This window comes from Microcaecilia unicolor, chromosome 3 (genome assembly GCF_901765095.1).
Source record: "Microcaecilia unicolor chromosome 3, aMicUni1.1, whole genome shotgun sequence".
In the NCBI taxonomy this organism is placed as follows: Eukaryota; Metazoa; Chordata; class Amphibia; order Gymnophiona; family Siphonopidae; genus Microcaecilia; species Microcaecilia unicolor.
Window position 1 is genome coordinate 153,625,533 of NC_044033.1, and position 21,133 is coordinate 153,646,665.

Consider the following 21,133-nt stretch of genomic DNA (forward strand, 5'->3'; position numbering starts at 1 on the left):
ACGTGCAGGACGTCAGCAAACAAATTGAAGAGCAGGAAGGACTGAGAAGACGTCGGCTGGCGGGGAGTGGGATCCACCGCCAGCAAAAGTAAAGGTAGGCGGCGGCGGGGGCGGGTTCGCCGGGAGGGGGGTCCTGGGGTGAATCTGCGGGGGCCCCAGCCCCCTCAGGCCCCACGTAGCTACGCCACTGCGTCCAAAGTACAAAAAGGTGCTCTGATTGAACAACTGACCACTGGAGAAATGAAGGCATAACCCCTCCTTCATCTCCCAGTGATTACTGACCCTGACCTTCTCCAACCCGCTTTAATAGTGAAAGGGACAGTGGATAGCAGGCTCTATGAAGCTTCAGGTATTATGGCCGTTCCTAACAGAGCAACAAGGAAGTTTAAGGAGTAGCCTAGTGGTCAGTGTAGTGGACTTTGAACAAAGGACCCAGATATTACTCTCACTTTAACTCTTTTATTTCTGTACAAATATGTGAGCTCTCGTGGAACATAGAACTATCTCTGATCTATTGTAGTGGTGGACCTTTAGGTACAGTAGATTTTCTCTGTTCCAGGAGGGCTCACCATGCAATATGAATGAGTTTAGGTGGGATTTGTACCTGGGTCCCTTTATGAGACGTCCACTGCACTGACTACTAGGCTACCCCTTTGCACTGCTGAGATGTTTATGTGGCCATTTTACTACGTTTTTCTCTGGAATGTTTTTTTTCCGGAAATGGTATTTACAGATGGACATGTTCAGCGTGAAAACGTCTAGCTCAAAGCCATAACCAACCATAAATTTAGACATTTTTCTGGTTCGATTATGGCTGTGAGCTAGGCATTTTCAGGAAAATGTCCCAATTTGGACTTAGACTTCATATCGAGAATGCCACAGCTTAGGATAGGGACTAGTTTTTAAAGGATGGGACAAAATTTGTAACTGGTTCTCTGCCTTAACTATGGAGAATTAAAAAGACATTAAACATTTTCTGCTATGGTCCATGAATATTCTGATTGATATATTTTGCATTCAATAGGACTGGAATGAAATGACTGAGTTGGTCTCTTCCAATGGAAACTACTGCAGCTACCGCAAAGCTTTCGCTGACTGTGATGGGTTTAAAATCCCTATCTTAGGGGTCCATTTGAAAGACTTGATAGCTGTTCATGTCATCTTTCCAGACTGGATAGATGAGACCAAAGTGAACATTGTGAAAATGCAGCAGCTGTACATTACCCTGAATGAACTGGTTTCTCTACAGAGTGCAGCCCACCACTTAGAACCTAATATGGATTTACTTAACCTTTTAACGGTAAGGATGACACCATTTCCTTTTCAGTACCCTTCCACAACTGTTTAAACCTGTGCAATACTTGTTTATTATTTTGCTGTGTGTAAATGGTGCCATTTAATTGAAAAATTATCCTTTTTACAGGATCTCCGCCCCCGTGTGAATGCTATGTATCATCTTTCTAAATTGACCTAAATTGTCTGTAATCTTCGAGAAAGGTAGAAGACAACTCAAAAAGTTATTGCTATATTACCACCTTCTTCTATAAAAAAAAAATGCATAGGACAATCAGATTTTGGCTTCAAAGAGAATACAGGCCTATCAGGCCCTTCTGTATGTGTGTGGGTATATAAGTCTGCTGCTTACTGTATATCCCACTTTTATTCATATTGAGGGCATGCTACCCTCACTGTCATATATAATGTAGCCCTATCAAAATGTACAACCATAAGAACCCCTTTGCAATGGGACATAATTGTGGTCATTTTATGTAATTTTCCATATATGAAGCATAGTTTACACATGGAAAATGGTTCTTACACAAATATGCACTCCTACAGGATTTTACATATTTGTATGTGCACAGTTTGGGGTGGATCATAGGTGAAATTGCAATGTATGGCACTACTTATGTACTTATGTACATGCACCTATTTACACTTACCTTGAAGAAAGTGTAAATCTGTGGGAGAGAGTTCATGCACTATTGTGACTCATTCTGGGGTCCTGTTTAATAAAGGCACATAGACGCCTGTCTTCCCTTCATAAATAGGTGTGTTTCTGGAAATGTTTAGGTGCTGTGTTTGAAAATTATCCCCCCCCCACCCCCCCAACAAGAGCAGCGTGAAATGAGACAGTGCTCATGATTTTGATCATAAGGGGTTGATTTTAATTCAGCAATGAAATATTCATCTGTTGATGTATGTGTTATACTGTATGGTTTCTATTTTCAAATATTTCTTCCATGTTTGGAAAATAAGGTTAAGCAAGTATACCTAAAAAATGAAATGAAGAATTGTAAATGGCATGTTGTCCTATGCTTCCTACTTGCTAATGCAAAGAAACTGGTAACAAAGATGAGACTAGAACACAACTGCTAACAGAATACAAAGAGCCTGAAGAACTGTAGCAGGAAATCCCAGTTCTGTTCAATGACAGGAAATGAGGAACTGAGAGCCATGAAAATGAACACGAAGACATAGATAGTGTTGGTGATGATGTAAGACTTGTAGTAATAGTAATCTGAAGGCTCCTTTTTCCATCACAGTGACAAGGCCATATCTTGCCAAACAGATGGAGAAAATGAATTAAACAACATGTTCAAAGAGATTTGCAAAAGGTCAACAATGGTACTATGCAGCATATCATTTACAATTTACAATTTATTTCATGTGTAGTGGATAAAAATTGTTAAAAAATAAAACAAACAAATAAACAATAAATAGATTTTTAAAAAGTTAAAAGTGCCTTGCAAAGATGGGAAAATGATAAAGGAAAATAATCCAACAGCTCATGCTTGTTATATACAAAAATGTCACTCCCTCCATTTTCCCTATTTGAATTCTCAATCTTATCCCCACCTTGGACCTCTTTCTTTCCCCTAACAACACTCAATCCCCCAGTCCCTGCTGACTCACCCTTCTTCCAATGCTTGGTTCTGTGCTATCTTCTCCCCACCTCCTGGGGCTTTCTCTCTCCCCTATTCAATTCCCAGGCCCCATTTGTCCCTCCGGTCCCCAAATTGCTGTTCTCTCACTCAAACACCAAATTCTATAACTGGGCACCAAAGTTAGGTGCCTAGATGCAGCACTCTGAGCCAGGAGCGTAGTCAGACACCCAATTTTGGGTGGGCCTGGGCCCAAGATGGGTGGGCAGAAGAACTCTGCCTTGTCCCACAAGTGATTTGTTCTCTTCCTCTCTCGCCTGCATGCCATATGGTCTCTCAAATATCTCCTCCCTCCCCCCGCATACCTTTTAAATTACAGATTTTCACCGGCAGCGAGCAGCAACTAATATACACAGCTCATGTTGGCTCCATAGCCTTCCCTCTGATGCAACTTCCTGTTTCCGCATAGGTGGAAATACATCAAAGGGAAGGCTGTGGGGCCAGTGCGAGCAGTATGTTTCAGTCGCTGCTTGCTGCAAGCGAAGATCTGCTATGTACAAGGTATGCAGGAGGGACAGCTTTTGGGAGTTTTTGGCTGGTGGGGCTTGGTGATCCCTGCCAGCTACATCATAGGTGTGCTGCTACTGGGTGGGCCTTAGCCCAAAGTAGGTGGACCTGGGCCCACCCGGGCCCACCCTTGGCTACGCCACTGCTCTGAGCACTAATTTTATAACGGCATCTGGGCAGCAAGATTCCATTATGGAATGCTAGCATAAATCAGCATCTACACATCTACAATTAGGCATGCCCACTTATCAACAGCAAGTATAAATGCATGTCCCTAAATGTAGCATTTTAGCATGCAACTTACAGTATTTTATGGTACATTGTAAGTGGGAATCCCTGCCTATGCTCCACCCACATGCATGCCCCCTTGAATTTACATGCTGAGGAAATTGCATGCCCTAAAGTTTTGGATGACAATGGTCCTTTAATGGTCCTGGGGAACTGAGGAACTGAGTTTGATTCCCACTTCAGGCACAGGCAGCTCCTTGTGACTCTGGGCAACTCACTTAACCCTCCATTGCCCCAGGTACAAACAAGTACCTGCATACAATATGTAAGCCGCATTGAGCCTGCCATGAGTGGGAAAGCGCGGGGTACAAATGTAACAAAAATAAATAAAATAAAATCTGTGAGACCTAGTGGTAAATCACTCTTGGAAGTTCCTTCTTTCGGCAGGTCAGATTGGATAACCTGTTCTCTGGAATGCCCTACCTGAAGTTCTGCGCAAAACTTGCTCCATTGTACAGTTTAGAAAGTATTTAAAGCTCAGGTGTTTGCACAAGCTTTTGCTAACAGTTAAGGGCTGATGTTAGTTTTATTCGTATTGTTTTTGCAGTGTTTTATTTTATGCCTTGTCTAATATGTTTGAAGAATAGTGTTTTATTTGTAAAGATTTTACTGTGTATGTATTTTGGAAACCACCAAGAATTGTAGGATAGTGCAGTCTATAGATTTTTTTTAAATAAATAAATAAGTGCTAGTATTCTATAATTTTTTTTACACAAATGGCGCTTATATTTAGGTGCTAAATTTATAAAAGGGGGCAAATTCTTATTCTTCCTTCCCCATGCCTCTGTCCCCTCCCCTATCCCCGTTCCTATTCTCCCATTCTTACCAGGGTCCTCTCTTTCACCTCCCCTTTCCCCCATTCAGTTCCCCAGTCCCTGCTGTACTTCTCCTCACTGTTCATTCATTTAATGGGTCCCACTGTCCACTTTCTCTCCCCATCCATGAACTCTCTTCTTCCCCCATTTTCTCTGAGAGTTGAGCGATGCCAGGTAAGAAAACCGTCAGCTGGATTAGAGAGGCCCATAGTGACTTCAAGATGTAGAGAGGAGAGTTTAAATTGCAAGGGGCCTTTGGCAGAGACCGTCTCATATGTATTTTATGCACGGTGCTGCCTGCATATGTTTAGTAGCACTATAGAAATGGTAAGTAGTAGCAGTAGTAGTCAACAGATGTTTGGTCCTGGGCATAAGCCCAGAGACAGTCATTGTACTAAAAGTAGACTTCTTTTGTAAAGTGGTGGTGTTTAGTCTTTAACCAGGCCAAAAAGGAAATAACTGTAAATGTAACACATCACCACTTTGCCTTATATTCTGAATTGTTCTCTTCCTATATCTGTTTGCTTAATTCTATTATGTCATCCATGTTCTCTATGTAACTCCAATTGTTATCTTTTACTCTGGTATGGCGAACGCCATAACGGAACATTGTAAGCCACATTGAGCCTGCAAATAGGTGGGAAAATGTGGGATACAAGTACAACAAATAAATAAATAAAGGTTTATCTTTCATTTGCAATCCTTGATCTTAAAAAACCTACTCACAGTTCCACATTCATAGAGTTCCCCTTACCCTCCTACTTAGTATTGACAAAGAGTTCTGACAGTACCCGCCATAATGATTACTCATGTTAATACAGAACTGAAACAAATGTGCCATGGTTGCATGAATGCCACAGGACTATTTGTAGATCAAATAAATTACTTTATTGTCAAATGTTCCTAAATGAATGCAAATGACTGGAAAGTCCCAAACCACTGTACAACAGTGAAACCAAACTAGACAGCTTGACAGTTACTTATGGAGAACTTGTTGCTACCTCTTACAAAAGCACGTGAGGCACATCCTGATCTAATCAGAGTTTTCTTTGTATAGAGAGAATTTGAAATGATGCTTTATGGTGATACCAAAGCAAACCAAAACAAAAAAAACCTCACAATATTACTTTTATTTGATTAAAAGTACCTATGCAAACGCCAATAATTTGGATTTAGAGGATGGGAATTCCATGCATCCAAGATAGAACTTATCCTTGTGGGGTTTTTTTTTTTTTTTGCAAAATAGACTCTCAGAATCAACCTGAACAGTGCACAAATGCTGAAGGGACAAATTTATGTCTGCTCTGAAAATAGTGTAAATTTATGTGTCTTTTCCATGTGTGTAAAATCTAAAAGATGAAAAAATCCACTAAACATAAACAAAGCAGAACACACTGCAAAAGAAAATAGTGAATAGCTTTATACCTTCAAAATCACTCAATTAAATGTATATAATTATTTCTGTTCCATTAAGAAAAGACCTCATCTGGCCAACTGCATTGACTTAACTAGCCTAGAGGCTTATATTGTCATTTCGCTAACTGGTCCTGTTATAATCGTGGGTCAAAAACTCCCAGTATTTCATATAGAAAAAATTCTTCTTTATCACTTATGACATTCAACAAAAAATCACTGTATGCAATGCTTCTCAAAATTATATATCAAAAGCTGCATGGCCCTGTAGCACTTATCGTTTGAAACATAATCCCGACATCGTTTGAAACATAATCCCGACAGGGATCTCCGTTTCACCAAATCTGAACACTCTGCCTCCACTGTACCCAGATTACACCCCTGAAAATAACATAAGAGTAGCCATACTGGGTCAGACCAATGGTCCATCTAGCACAGTATCCTGTTTTCCAAACAGTGGCCAAGCCAGGTCACAAGTACCTAGCAGAAACCCAAATCGTGGCAACACTCCATACTACAAATCCAAGGGCAAGCAGTTGCTTCCCATGTCTGCCTCAATAGCAGACTATGGACTTTTCTTCCAGGAATTTATCCAAACCTTTTAAAACCCAGATACGCTAACCGCCGTTTTTCAGAATACATACTTTTTATGCATGCTAAATTCTGCAATTTCATAGAAGCCCTTTTCTATGTGTAAAACAGACCTTACATGAGGAAAATGCTTTACAAAATGACCCCCTTAAAGTTATATGTGAATTTTCAGCAGTGCCACTTATAATACTACTGAAACTCCATATAACATTATATAGACATCTTGCCTATTTAAAGTTATGTGATCTGCGAATTGCTGAAAACTGACCTTAGCATGGGAAATTTCCCAATAATCTATTTCCGTGGGTAAAATGCTGCTTTATGCACCAAAAAAGGTTTCAATTTTCCCTCATTATAAATAAGGCATTACTTTTCAGTGATTTTTTTTTTCCTGTGGGGGATATTTATCTTGAAAGAAAGAAGAGAAGGTTTCCTGAAGGTCTTACAATCTTCCTTCAATACAGCTCCTTTACCAAGTCAGCAATTTCTTGTTTCCAGGCTTTTCCTCTTCTCAGCTCTCTGTGTGGAATAGGCTTCCTGCAGATGTCTACAGTGTTCTCTCACTGTTTTCCCATCTAAACTAGAAACATTACTATTCTGACAATCCTATCCTGAACTAGACATACCCACTTTTAACTTTTCATCTCACTTACCTCTTTTGCATTATGGCCCTTACCCTGCTAAGGGTACCCTATAAAATTGAAATTTTAATAATAATACTTGTACATTATTTATTTAATATTTAGCTCATACCTATCTAGTGGTAGCTCAAGGTAAGTTACAGGTACAATAAGTGTTTCCCTTTTCCCAGCAGGCACCCAGTCTAAGGGGACCTTTTACTAAGCCATGGTAAAAAAACGGCCTGTGGTAGTGTGGGCGCGTGTTTTTAGCGTGCGCTGAGCCATTTTTTTCCTGTGGCTAGGAAAGAAAGGCTTTTTTCAATGGGGACAGTAAATGGCCATTTTCTAGAATTAAAAGTAGCGCATGGCTATTTACTGCCTGAGCCCTTACCATCGCCCACTGACCTAGCAGTAAGGGCAAATGCACTACACGTGTGGTACTCATGCAGCACGCATCAATGTGGCCACACTGCTGATTACTGCCAAGAATGCCCCCCCACGGTAGAAAATATTTTCTACCACAGGAAATAGCACGCTCCAACTTCAACATTACTGCTGGGTAGGTATACTAACTGGGCGGTAGTGTCAATTTGGTTCTCACTACACATGTGGTAGCCCTACCGCCGCTTTGTAAAAGGGCTAAGTGTGAACCAGAGGCAATGGAGGGTTAAGTGACTTGCCCAAGGAAACAATGAGTATCCATGAGATTTGAAAGCTGGTCTCTCTGCTGACTAGAGTACTCCTCCACTCCTCCAAGTTACTAATGTAGCCACCTCATGCTCTGATTTTTTTTTTGTATAGTCCAGGGGCGTAGCTAAGTGGGGCCACGGGGGCATGGGCCCGCGTAGATTTGGCCCTGCCCCCCCCCCACTGCCAAACCCTTCAACTCCCCCTCCCACTGCCAACCCTCCCCTGCGGCTGCCACCGTCGGGTACCTTTGCTGGCGGGGGTCCCCAACCCCTGCCAGCCGAAGTCCTCTGGCGCAGCCGCGTTGCTGATCTGCAAGGGCAGGCTTCTGTTTCTGTGAGTCTGACGTCCTGCAGTTCCGGTTCTTGTAATGGTCGATAGTTGGAAGGAAAGTAGCTGGGTGAGTGTTGCAGCATATGGTTAAACTTCACAGTATGTTAAAAATTTAGGCTTATTTTGGGGCTTGTTTTGGGCTTATTTTTTAGGGAAAACTCACTTCTTTTTCTACGATTACATGGCAACACTGTCTAGGCTTTGAGTTCAGCTGGAGATAGGGAGAGACAGAGAAGCAGAAGTGCTGCCTATGACTTTCCAGTTAGGCCTGCTATCCCTGTACAACAGTGGTTCTCAACCAGTGTGTTGCGGGGCCAGCAGATAGCAGCGGGGATTTTTTTAACCTCACAGCATAACTGTCTATTTCCCCTCTTCTCCCTCCCCTACCCCCCATGAAAGCAGCACTGCTCTCTCTTCTTTCCTCAAACTTCTCCCCCCACCTCCCAAGTCCAGCATCGCTTTCTCTTCTCTCTACCCTTACCCCTTCCCCCCGGTCCGTCAAACCTGCTCCTGTAGCGGCCCCTGCAGTGATAAAAGGCTACCTGAGCCAGCACCAGATCCTTCCTTCTGCCACATCCCACCCTTGAATATACAGGAAGTTGTGTTAGGGGCAGGGTGCGACAGAGGGAAAGATCTGGCACCGACCCAGGCAGCCTGTTATCACAGGGGCTGCTACAGAAGCAAGTTTGGACCGAAAGGAAGGGGATAGAGAAGAGAAAGCGGTGCTGGATCTGGAAGGTGTGTGTATGGGGGGGGGGGGGGGTTGAGGGTTGAGGGAAGAAGAAGATGCTGGATTCAGAACAGAGGCTGATGGAAAAAGAGGGAGCAGTGCTGGACTCAGGGGAGGGCTGGGAAAAAGAGTGGTGTTGGACTCACATGGGAGGGCCTGAGAGAAAAGAGAAATTGGTGCTGGACTCACAGTGGGGGCTGAGGGAAAAAGTGGGAATGATGCTGGATTGGCAGCTGAGGAACAAAGAGAAAGTGGTGCTGGACTCATGGGGAGGGCTGAAGGAAGAAGAGGGAGAGTTGCTAGAGTCATGGGGGGTTGAGGGAACAAGAAGGAAAGTTGCTGGACTTACGGAGGGCTGAGGGAATAAGGGAGAGTTGCTGGACTTATGGTGGGTTGGGAGAACAAGAGGGAGAGTTTCTAGACTCATAGGGTGGCTGAGGGAATAAGAGAGAGTTGCTGGACTCACTGGGCGGCTGAGGAGACGAGGGAGAGTTGCTGGACACAGGGTGGGATCTGAGGGAAGAAGAAGAGGTTCTGGACTCAAGGGGGGGCTTAGGGAAGAAGAGGGAAAGGTCTTGGACTCATAGAGGAGAAGGGAGATGTGCTGAACCCATGGTAGGGGGAGAGGGAGGGAAAAGGACAGGTGCTGGACCTGCAGAAGTAGGGGATAGGAGAGATGCAAGGTTATGGGTAAGAGAACCATGGAAAGAGGAGGAAGATGGCAGACCATTTGGGGTGGAGGGTGCTGAGCAGAGGGGGAGATGGCAAACCATAGAGCAGTGTTTCCCAAGTCCAGTCCTAGAGTATCCCTTGCCAGTCAGTCTTTCAAGATATCCACAATGAATATGCATGAACTTGATTTGCATATACTTCCTCCATTATATGCATATCTCTTTCATGCATATTCATTGTGGAAATCCTGAAAACCTACTGGCAAGGGGTACTCCAGGACCAGACTTGGGAAACACTACCATAGAGGGAGGGAGAGTGTGAGTAAGAGAAAGGGAGAGATGCTGGACCCACAGGAGATGCAGGTACACAAGCCCTGATGCTGTGCTCCTTCCTGGATTGTGTAGGCGGTAAACCTCACCTAGCAGGCTTTCACTTTTGGTGTGTAGTTTGCCGCATATGCAACCTGAGAAGGTTCTTGGCATTGAGATATGTGTAGCTGCATCTTCTGGCATTAGGCTGGTTTTCCTGAGTAGGATTTCTCCAACCTGCTGCCCTGCTGAACTCTGAAGCGTTGCTAGAGCATAGAGGTTGAGGGGAAGGGAGAGGGAACAGGGAGTTTCTGAATCATAGAGGTAGAGGGGAAAGTTGCTGGACCATAGGGGTAGAAGGGAAAGGAGAGGGGAGAGGGAAATGCTGGACCATAGTGGTGGAGGAGAGATGGGGGGATGACAGGGAGATGTTGGATTACAAGGATATAAGGAGGGAGAGGGAGGGGAGGGGAGATACTAGGCATGCTGGAACCATGTGGGAGAGACCATGGGCATTCTCAAGAATTTGAGTGAGAGGAGGATGGTAAGTACAGAGAATTGTACTGATGGGGCATGGGTGAAAGAGAAAGGAACAGGAGGCCAGGGAAGGAGTGAGATAGGAGATGTAGAAGTGAGAGGAAGAGATGAAAAGTTGATAGGTTCTGAAAGTGAAATATAGGTGTAGGACTGAAGAGTGAGAAGGTGAAATTTGAGGGGAGAGACAGAAAAGAGAGAAAGAGGAAATATATCAGAGACAGATATAGTGAAGGAATAGAAAACGATATGAGGAAAATGGTGAAAGAACAAATGGACCACTCTCTGGAAAGTAGAAAGACAGGAAAACAGAAAAGAAGAAACTGGGACCAACGTGCTTTGAAAAATAAAGTACCCAGACAACAAAGGTTTTATTTTGAATTTATTTGGTGGAATACGGGAAATGTGCATCATGGATGTCTTTGTATTTTTTTTTTCTTTCAGTACAAGAGGAAATGCATTTCTATTTTTATTTCTTCTAAGTTGTGGTACACACCTAGTGTGACTTCTTGGGTTTCCCAGTTCAATTTTTGTCTTTATATTTCTAATTTGTGATCCCTTCTCTGTATTTGGTGTGTGACCGAGATCTAATGTTCTATTGTGACAAGTAGCTTCTGCATAGAACTCTGTAGCAGTCCCACTTGTTCTGTTTTACTAGTAGTAGATGTATTGGTATTCTAGGGCCCCGTGTTTTATTTATAGTGCTTTCTGTCCTTAAGTAGGGTTCTTGTTGTTTAAATCATAGGAATCAGTGCTACTGTTCTATGGTAGATTTGCTACATAGATGTTGTGTTAGGATTTTTTTCAGGTTTTATGTTATTTTCACAATGTGCCTGGTAGTGGAGAGAGGTATTTAGCTATTACTGAGAACACGAGAATCAGAATTTTTTATTTATTTTTTTTATTTCTGTATGGTAACTTCCATGGAGAAAATGTATACTTATGATCTGCACCTGTGGTCGTGTAAGGACATAGGCATAGCCATACTGAGTCAGAGAAATGGTCCATCTAGCCCACTATACTGTTTCCAACGGTGGCCAATCCAGGTCACAACTACCTGGCAGAATCCCAAATGTTATCGATCCCAGGGCAAGCAGTGGCTTCCCCCATGTCTATATCAATAGCAGACTATGAACCTTTCCTCCAGTAATTTGTCCAAACCGTTTTCAAACCCAGATATGCTAACCACTGTATCCACATCCTCTGGAAATGAGTTCCAGAGCTTAACTATTCATTTAATAGAAAAATATTTCCTCTTATTCATTTTAAAAATATTACCATGTAACTTCATCAAGTGTTGAAAGAGTAAAAAATTGATTCATTTTTACCCATTCTACACCACTCAGGATTTTGTAGACCTCAATTATATCCTCCCTTAGTCATCTCTTTCCCAAGCTAAAGAGCCCTAACCTCTTTAGCCTTTCCTCATATGAGAGGAGTTCCATTTCCTTTCTCATTTTCATTGCCCTTCTTTGAACCTTTTCTAATTCCACTATATCTTTTTTTTTTTTAGGTATGATGAACAGAATTATATGCAATACTTAAAGTGAGGTTGCACCATGGAGCGCTACAGAGGCATTATAGTATTCTTGGTCTTAGTTTGCATCCCTTTCCTAATAATTCCTCAAATCCGTTTTGCCTTTTTGGCTGCCACCAAAAGTTTCAGCATGTTGTCTATGATGACACCTAGATCTTATTCTTGGGTGCCGACTCCAAAGATAGATCCTAGGATTAGGTAACCATAATTTAAATTATTCTTCCCAATGTGCACCACTTTGCATTTCTCCACATTAAATTTCATCTGCCATTTGGATTGCAGTCTTCCAATTTTCTAAGGTCTTCCTGCAATTTTTCACAATACACATGTGTTTTAACAACTTTGAATAGTTCTGTGTCATCTGCAAATTTAATCACCTCAACTTGTCATTCCGATTTCCAGATCATTTATAAATATGTTAAATAGCACCAGTCCCAGCACAGATCCCTGTGGCAATCCACTCTTCATCCTCCTTCAATGAGAAAAATGGCCATTTAACCCTTCTCTCTGTTTTCTATCCATAACCAGTTCCTAATCCACATCAGAACATTGCATCCTATCCCGAGGTTTTTAATTTTTTCAGGAGTCTCATATGAAGGATGTTTTCAAAAGCTTTCTGAAAATCTAAATAGACAATATCAACCGGCTCACCTTTATCCACATGTTTATTCATGCCTTCAAAGAAATGAAGCAAATTGGTGAGACATGACCTCTCTTGGCTAAATCCACGTTGACTCTGTCCCATTAGTATAACAAACAAAACAATGGAAAAACACAGCTATATTGACATTCAAGTCCTTTGGGAGAAAAGACCCTCATGTGACCAGCATTGTAGCTGAAGTGCCAACAGGCTATTCAGTCATTACAACTTAAAGCCTTTCTTCTAATCATAGGTCAAAAACTCCCATATCCATTTTTTCTAATATGCAGATAATAAACATTTATATTAACAGTCATTGAACATTCCAAGTGCAGAGTTATAATGTCGAAAATCACAAAAAAAACTTCCAAATCATTTGGATGGCCACAAAGACTTGTCAAAATTTTCATATAACGCAACACTTATTTTAGCCCTTCAATCTATACGGGGATCTCCATTTCACCAAAGGCAACTTCAGGGGAGAAATGAAGGCTGCTGCTGAATTCATTGGTCCAATCCGTATAACATAAGATTCTGTTAAACAAAATCGAAAATTACTCATGGCACTGAAAAAACAGATTGTAATGACATTAAAAATCCTGGTAATCATGCCAGTATCAAGCTGATTTCACAAATGCCATTAGCAAACCTTGCACAAAATGGCGGCAGACTTTAAACCTGACGCCGTCACAGAAATGGACCAATTGGCAATCAGAAACTGCCAGCCAATCATAAAGATCTGAAACAAAAATAAGAAATGAAATAGTGGTCAAAAGAAAGAAGACCATTGTATGCCCACATTCAAACCTGAGGGCTCAGAGGAATGTAAGCGATGAATCCATCATTGCTCATGCTGGAGTAACTTTAGAGCATGATCACAACCTCCGTTGCTCATAGTCACATGTTCAATAACAAAGCAAGCAAAATCATCAAAAGAGTGACCTGATGTAGAACAATGTGAGACAAGTAGATCTATGATTAATCATCTTAACATGTAAATTACAGGTAGTTTTCCCCACATCCAATTTATTACATATGCATGTCAGAACATATACCACATGATCAGTTTATAAGGATTAGTAAATGAAGAGATCTCAATAGTCATAGCACGTTCTACAGTTGCCACACCATTTGTGCCCCCCCCCCCCCCCATTGGTCTAGTGGGCTTCTTCAAGACTGGTAAAACTGATGGACTCAGTATTTCTTTCAAATTGCATGGCCTGGAAAAAGTAATCCAGACCCACTGGTTCTTGAAAACAGGATGCGTTCTCATCACCTCCCAACTTTTCCTGATGACATTGGCCACCACTTCGACACCCATCAAAAAAAACACAACACATAAGTACGTACTGTGTTGTCCTCAGTAACAGAATTACAAGGCTGTAACAACAAATCACGGTTACAATACGTGGCATGTTTATATACTTTCTTCAAAGCACTTTGTGGATATCCCCTTTTAAATAAATCTTCAGAAAACAATTTTGATTGTAACTTGAAATCAGAATCTTCAGAACAAATATGCTTATATCGCAAAAACTGCAAATAAGGGAGACTGTTTCTAAATTTAACAGGATGACAAATGCCATATTGCAACATTGTATTTCGGTCAGTGGATTTTTTGTAAACCTTGGTGTTAAAGAAATTATCTTGTAAACTCGCTTGAACATCCAAAAAATTCACTGACTATCTAGAAAAAGTGTGTGTAAACTGAATATGCACATTGCAGGTATTAAGCCATTGGACAAATTCCTGTAACTCATTCTCTCACCCCAGCCACAGCAAAAACATCATCTATATATCTGACCCATAAAAGAATCCTGTCAACAAATCTTGAACCATAAACTCATTTGGACTCATGAGCAGATATATAAAGGTTGACAATTGATGGGGTAAAAGTAGCTCTCATAACCACACCAGAAATTTGTAAAAAAAAAAAAATCTCATCTTGAAACAAAAAAATTAGTGCATAAAGCCAATGTTGCTAATTTGAGCAAAAATTCTGTGGGAACATGCAACGGTCATGGATGAGTGTTTAATGCACATTGAATTACATCCAAGGATTTATCCTGTGGTATGGAAGTACACAAAGATGTAATGTCTAAAGTGGCCATGATGATATGAGTACCATCTTGTATGACAATTGAATTTAGGATCTATAAAGAAAAAATGGGTAGTATCGCAGATGTAAGAGCGACACAATGACACCAAAGTTCTCAAAATACAATCAACAATGGTAGATAAAGGTTCTAATATAGATCCTCTAAAAGAAATAATCGGACGACCGGGGGGGGCTATCTAACAGTTTGTGTACCTTTGGTAAAACATAAAGCACAGGTATCATTGAATAGTTCCGATTCAAAAACGTGTACTTTTGGGACGTCAAAAAACCTTCATCCACACTGGACTTGGTAAGTTCCAAAATCTTCTTCTGTACATCATAAGTAGGCTTCACAGACAACTTCTGATGGGTGTTAACATCTAGCAATTGTAAATTGACCTCATTTAAGTAATCACCTCTGTTTAGGACTACCACAGCACCACTTTTGTCAGCTTTTTTGATAATGATATCAGAGTTAGAACGCAATTTCTTCAAAGATGCATGTTCTGCTTGAGAAAGATTGTCTCTAAAACCGATTTGCAATGATTTACTGTATATAGACACTTCGGTTAAAGATCTTTTTTCATGGCAATAATGATCATTACGATACTTCTGAGGTGGCCTCCAAATCAAAATGCCCCCCCCCCCCCTAATTCTTTGGATCCTATGGTTGAAAGTCTTTATAACTTTGGTTTTAAGGGACATCAGTGCCAGTTTTAAACTGGAACAAATCAAATCCAGTAGCAGGCACAAAAGATAATCCTTTAGACATTAAGAAACAGTGAAGGGCACTGAATCTAGATTGATCACCACTGCCTTGTCCAGGACCACTGAGAGGGGGGGGCAGGGAGGACAAAATTCCCCGGGCCCAGGCCTCCAAGGGGGGCCCAGCGCTGGGGTCTCTCGCCTTCTCCTGCTCCCAGGCCACCGGCGCTGCAGTCCCCGGTCTCACCCCACTCGCCCCCGGCCCCGTCGACAGCCCCCCTCCATCCACCACCGGGTCCCCTTTATTCAAATCAGCAGCGCCTCACCTACATGTGAAAGCGGCAGATCGCCTCCCTTCGGGCCCTCCCTCACTGTGTCCCGCCCCAGTGAGGGAGGGCCTGAAGGGAGGCGATCTGCCCCTTTCACACGGAGGTGAGGCGCTGCCGATTTGAATGCAGGGGGCCCGGTGGCAGACGGAGGAGGGGTGTTGACGGAGCCGAGGGCGGGCGGGTTGAGACTGGGGACTGTGACGACAGTGGTAGCGAATGGGGGGTGCGGCAGCGACGGCTCTGATTCCTGTTGTTTCTTTTTTCTATTTGCAGTATTTGCTCCACGAACCCTGAAGCAGTATCTCGAAACTGTGGCCATAGTTGGCCGTGGAACAGCTTTATTGGTTGATTTGAGCACTTCTAAGTTAGGTGTGTATTTTTTGAGCATTTTGAAAGTTTGCAGTGAATTATTGTTTACTACAGGAGGTTTGTTTTAGCCGATGATGATAGCAAGAACTCCATGTTTGAGCAGAGAGACTGAAGTAGAGTCTGTTGAGGCTTTCTCCTCTTATAGTATTTTGTCTATACACATTTGGGAAGGGTTTGTACTGCTTGTTCTTTTCAATAATTAATAGCAAAAGATCACGAGAACACTTGGGCAAAAGATAAAAGACGGATATAGCAGGATCCTCGGGATCCTCCAGGATTCAATTAAAAAAACCTTTAAAATTTCGTTTTTTCTTTGCCCAGTTGTTTAGATACAGACGTTTTACATATATCATCCCCCCCCCCCCCCCCCAATTTTTTTTAAAGAAGACTGTTGATGTATTTAATGCTGAAGATTATTCTCCTGGACCCTCGTATTTGTGTAGCAATCTTGCCCTCCTTAAAAGTTGCGATGCCCCGTTACGTCACAAGGGGCGTGACTTAGCGGAATCTAGCGTTCGAGGCTTAAATGAAAGTTTTATGACAGAAGGAATGCTTCTTTGTTTTGACAGCCGCTGCTGCTTACAGTATGCAGCGATCACCAGCCATAACCAAGCGCTGCGGTTCTCTATTCTCCTCTTTCCACGGCGAATCTTGCAGGAGGTTTAATAGAGTGGAGTGGAAGTGAGCCTATCTAGTCCACTGTAAGCATGGAAGCCATTTGGTTAATCTCTGTTTCCACTCCCCACGTAGCCATCATTGCCGTTCACTCAAAACACAGCAGGCAAACCTATGAGCTGCTGCATTCACGTTGTCGTTCTTTATTGTTGGTCTATGTGTAACAAGTCTGAAACTGTTTTTGTTGGATAGGCAGTGCCGTACAAGGTGGAGGAGAAAAGACATAATTGAATATCACTAAAACAACTTCAAAAATTATTGTAGCTAGTAGAAACATCAATTATAAATTCTGTAGTTTGTGCTCATTTTTCTTTACTGTGCTTCTATACAATTCCAGATGGCCAGATTTCAGTGAAAATATTGTTTCCTGATAGGTTCATCTTAACTGTTGTTGTGATCTCTTTTGAGAAGCCTGGTGTTTATAAAGACGATGGAATATATTAAAATTAAATGGAAGTAGAATTAATTCTCCTTTCATTGGGGCACATGGAATCACATCTTCATCTGTTTTGTAGAAGTTTACATTTTAGATATAGAAATGGATTATTCTATTTTGGACATGTTTCAGGCAGTGTTGTAGCCACAGGTGGGCCTGGGTGGGCCAGGGTCCACCCAGTTAGGGCTCAGGCCCACCCAACAGTAGCACATGTTTAGCAGTAGCTGGTGGGGATCCCAAGCTCCGCCAGCTGAAGACTTCCCCCTGATGGAAACGAAAAAGCCACTCTCCATGATACCGGCAACTGCGCTTGCTCAGTTTTCAGTGTATGCCTGCTGCAGACTGCCAAGGTGGAAAGAAGAGTTTTCCCACCAGCTGGGATATATTTTTTTTTTTGGGGGGGGGGGGGAGAACACTTGGTGCCCACCCACTTCTTGTTTAGGCCCACCCAAAATCTGTTGTCTGGCTATGCCCCTGGTTTCAGGGGAAAGTGGTTTTATAAGTCCAAATAAAAATAAATATTTTGTTTCATTCAGATCTCTCTTGTTTAAACATAACTACATGGGCTAAAAGCCCCTAATGCAGTCCATTGGTTTTCTTATATTTTGTTCTTGTGATGACTTATACTGTGCCAAAACTGAAAACAGAGATAAGAGTTGAGGTTAAATGAGGGGACATGGGATGAGCTTATCTGGTCCACAGGAGACGGTATGACTATAAAGTTGAAGCCGGTCCCCCTGCAGCAGCCATCTCCATTTGTCAAAAACAATAGCAAAGTAGATTTGCATTCTCTCTTGTTAGGGGATGGGGAGGGGGAGAAGATATAAGAGGAGTTGTGGGGGCTGGTGGAATTTCAAGGGTCTGTGAAGGGGCGGGGGTGGGGGGTTATTTTCTAAAATATATTTGTCAGTATTCCAGAAGCTGCTTTGTTATTTCCAGTGCTGTATTGTGGTTTTCATCAAAGCGCTAGATGTCTGCTTTTTTCTTCATGATGATAATAAACATAGTTCTCTATAAAAATACTTGCAAAAGTTTTAATGCCTAGGTGTGAGATAAGAAAACCAATGGACTGCATTAAAGATCTGAATGAAACAAAATATGTATTTTTATTTGGACTTATAAAACCACTTGCCCCTGAAACATGTTCAAAACAGAATAATCCATTTGTATATCTAATATGTAAACTTCTACAAAACAGATGAAGATGTGATTCCATGTGCCCCAATGAAAATTTAATTCTACTTCCATTTAATTTCAATATATTCCATCATCTTTATAAACACCAGGCTTCCCAAAGCAACTTACAACAACAGTTAAGATGAACCTATCAAGAAACAGGATATTCTCACTGAAATCTGTCCATCTGAATTGTATAAAAGCACAATGTAGAAAAATGAGCACGATTTATAATTGCTTTTTCTACTAGCTACAATAATTTTTGAAGTTGTTTTAGTGATATTCAATTATGTCTTTTCTCCTCCACCTTATAAGGCACTGCCTATCCAACAAAAACAATGTTAGACTTGTTACAGATGGACCAACAATAAAGATCCACAACGTGAATGCAGCAGCTCATAGGTTTTCTTTCTGTGTTTTGAGTGAACGGCAATGATGGCTGCGCGGGGGAGTGGAATCAGAGATTAATCAAATGTCTTTCTTACTTACAGTGGACTAGATAGGCTCACTTCCACTCCACTCTATTAAACCGCCTTGGTTTAACCTCCTTGAAGATTCACCACGGAAAGAGGGGAATAGAGAACTGCAGCACTGGGTTATGGCTGGTGATCGCTGCATACTGTATGCAGCGGCGGCTGTCAAAACAAAGACGCGCTCCAGCCTCCAGTCTTAAGGTAGTACTTAGAGCCGGAAGATCCCGGGGATCTCGCAGATCTCACTTTTACACCGTCCCAAACACTTGTTAAGAATTGTTTATAAGATTTACAGGATATTACACAGAGAAGCCCCCACCTACGTGAATCACCTTATTGACCTCCCAACCAGGAACAGTTTGACGTCTTCCCGTACTTACCTTAATCTACACCTCCCCAACTGCAAAGGTATTAAGTACAAATCCTTCTATGCATCCAATTTTTCCCTTTTAGGTATCCAGCTTTGGAATGTTCTACCAAGACCTATCCATACCATTAACGGCCTTTTGCCCTTCAGAAAAGCACTGAAGACCCATCTCTTCAAGATAGCCTACCCTAATGATCCAACTTAGCCAAAACCTGTCCACATGATTCTTATTGATAATAGTTATACATTGACCATGCTTCCCATTATCCTTTTGCCATCCCATATCCATTCCTTTCCATCTTTCTACGCCTACCTCCTAACACTCATTTCCTTCCGAACCCAATTCCTCCTACGTTTACTTACTTATCCATTAACCCCATTAGTTTTGCGTTTACCACAAACTGTATATTCTTCTTACTACTTTGTAATTCTTTATATTGTTACTAAGTAAGCCACATTGAGCCTGCCATGTGTGGGAAAGCGCGGGGTACAAATGTAATAAATAAATAAATTCCAATTTCAAGTTACAATCAAAATTGTTTTCTGAAGATTTATTTAAAAAGGGATATCCACACAGTGTTTTGAAGCTTATAAATGTGCCAAGTATTGAAACCGTGATTTGTTGTTACAGCCTTATAATTCTGTTACCGAAGACAACACAGTACGTACTTGCGTGTTGTGTTTTTCAATGGATGTCGAAGTGGCATCCAATGTCATCAGAAAAAATTGGAAGAGGATGAGAACTCATCCTGCTTTTTCCAGGACATGCAATTTGAAAGAAATACAGAGTCCATCGGTTTTATTAGTCTTAAAGCAGCCCACAAACGGTGTGACAACTGTAGAACTTGTGCTATGACTATTAAGATCTCCTCATTTACTAATCCTTATGATGGTCAACAATATACTTTGAAGGACTTTAAGGAATGTAAAACTGATCATGTGGTATATGTTCTGACATGTAAATGTTATAAATTGGATGTGGGGAAAACTACCTGTAATTTACATGTTAGGATGGTTAAGCATAGATCTTTGTCTCACATTGTTGTACATCAGGGCACTCTTATGATGATTTTGCTTATTTTGAACATGTGACTATGAGCAACAGAGGCTGTGATCATGCTCTAAAGTTACTCCAGAATGAGCAGTGGTGGATTCATCGCTTACATTCCTCTGAGCCCTCAGGTTTGAATATGGGAATACAATGGTCTGCTTTCTTTTGACCACTATTTCATTTCTTATTTTTGTTTCAGATCTTAGTTTCTGACTGCCGATTGGTCCATTTCCTTGACGGCGTCATGTTTTAAGTCTGCTGCAGTGCTGCCATTTTGTGCAAGGTTTGCTATAGCATTTGTGAAATCAGCTTGATACCGATATGTTTGCCAGGATTTTTAATGTCATTATAGTCTGATTTTCTGTGCCATGAGTAATTTTTGATTTTGTTTAACAGAGTCTCATGTTATATGAATTGGACCAATGAATTCAGCAGCAGCCTTCATTTCTCCCCTGAAGATGCCTTTGGTGAAATGGAGATCCCTGTATGGATTGAAGGGCTAAGATAAGTGTTGCATTATATGAATATTTTGACAAGACTTTGTGGCCATCCAAATGATTTGAATTTTTGGGGGGACTTTGGACATTATAACTCTGCACTTAGTATGTTCAATGACTGTTAATATAAATGTTTATTATCTGCATATCAGAAAAAAATGGATATAAAAATGGATATGGGAGTTTTTGACCTATAATTAAAAGAAAGGCTTTAAGTTGTAATGACTGAATAGCCTGTTGGCACTTCAGCTACAATGCTGGTCACATGAGGGTCTTTTCTCCCAAAGGACTTGAATGTCAATACAGCTGTGGTTTTCCACTGTTTTGTTTGTTATAT

General features: G+C 41.5%; 1 protein-coding gene across 6 annotated transcripts in view; it reads left to right on the top strand.

Annotated features, from left to right (window-relative positions):
* Positions 1–21,133, top strand: part of RASGRP3 (RAS guanyl releasing protein 3) — a 290,955-nt gene that overhangs the window by 205,207 nt on the left and 64,615 nt on the right. For all 6 annotated transcript variants that reach the window (XM_030196501.1, XM_030196499.1, XM_030196504.1 and 3 more), the window contains one exon: positions 1,025–1,300. In XM_030196501.1, coding sequence (XP_030052361.1) covers positions 1,025–1,300 — 276 coding nt within the window. The remainder of the gene's footprint in view (positions 1–1,024; positions 1,301–21,133) is intronic.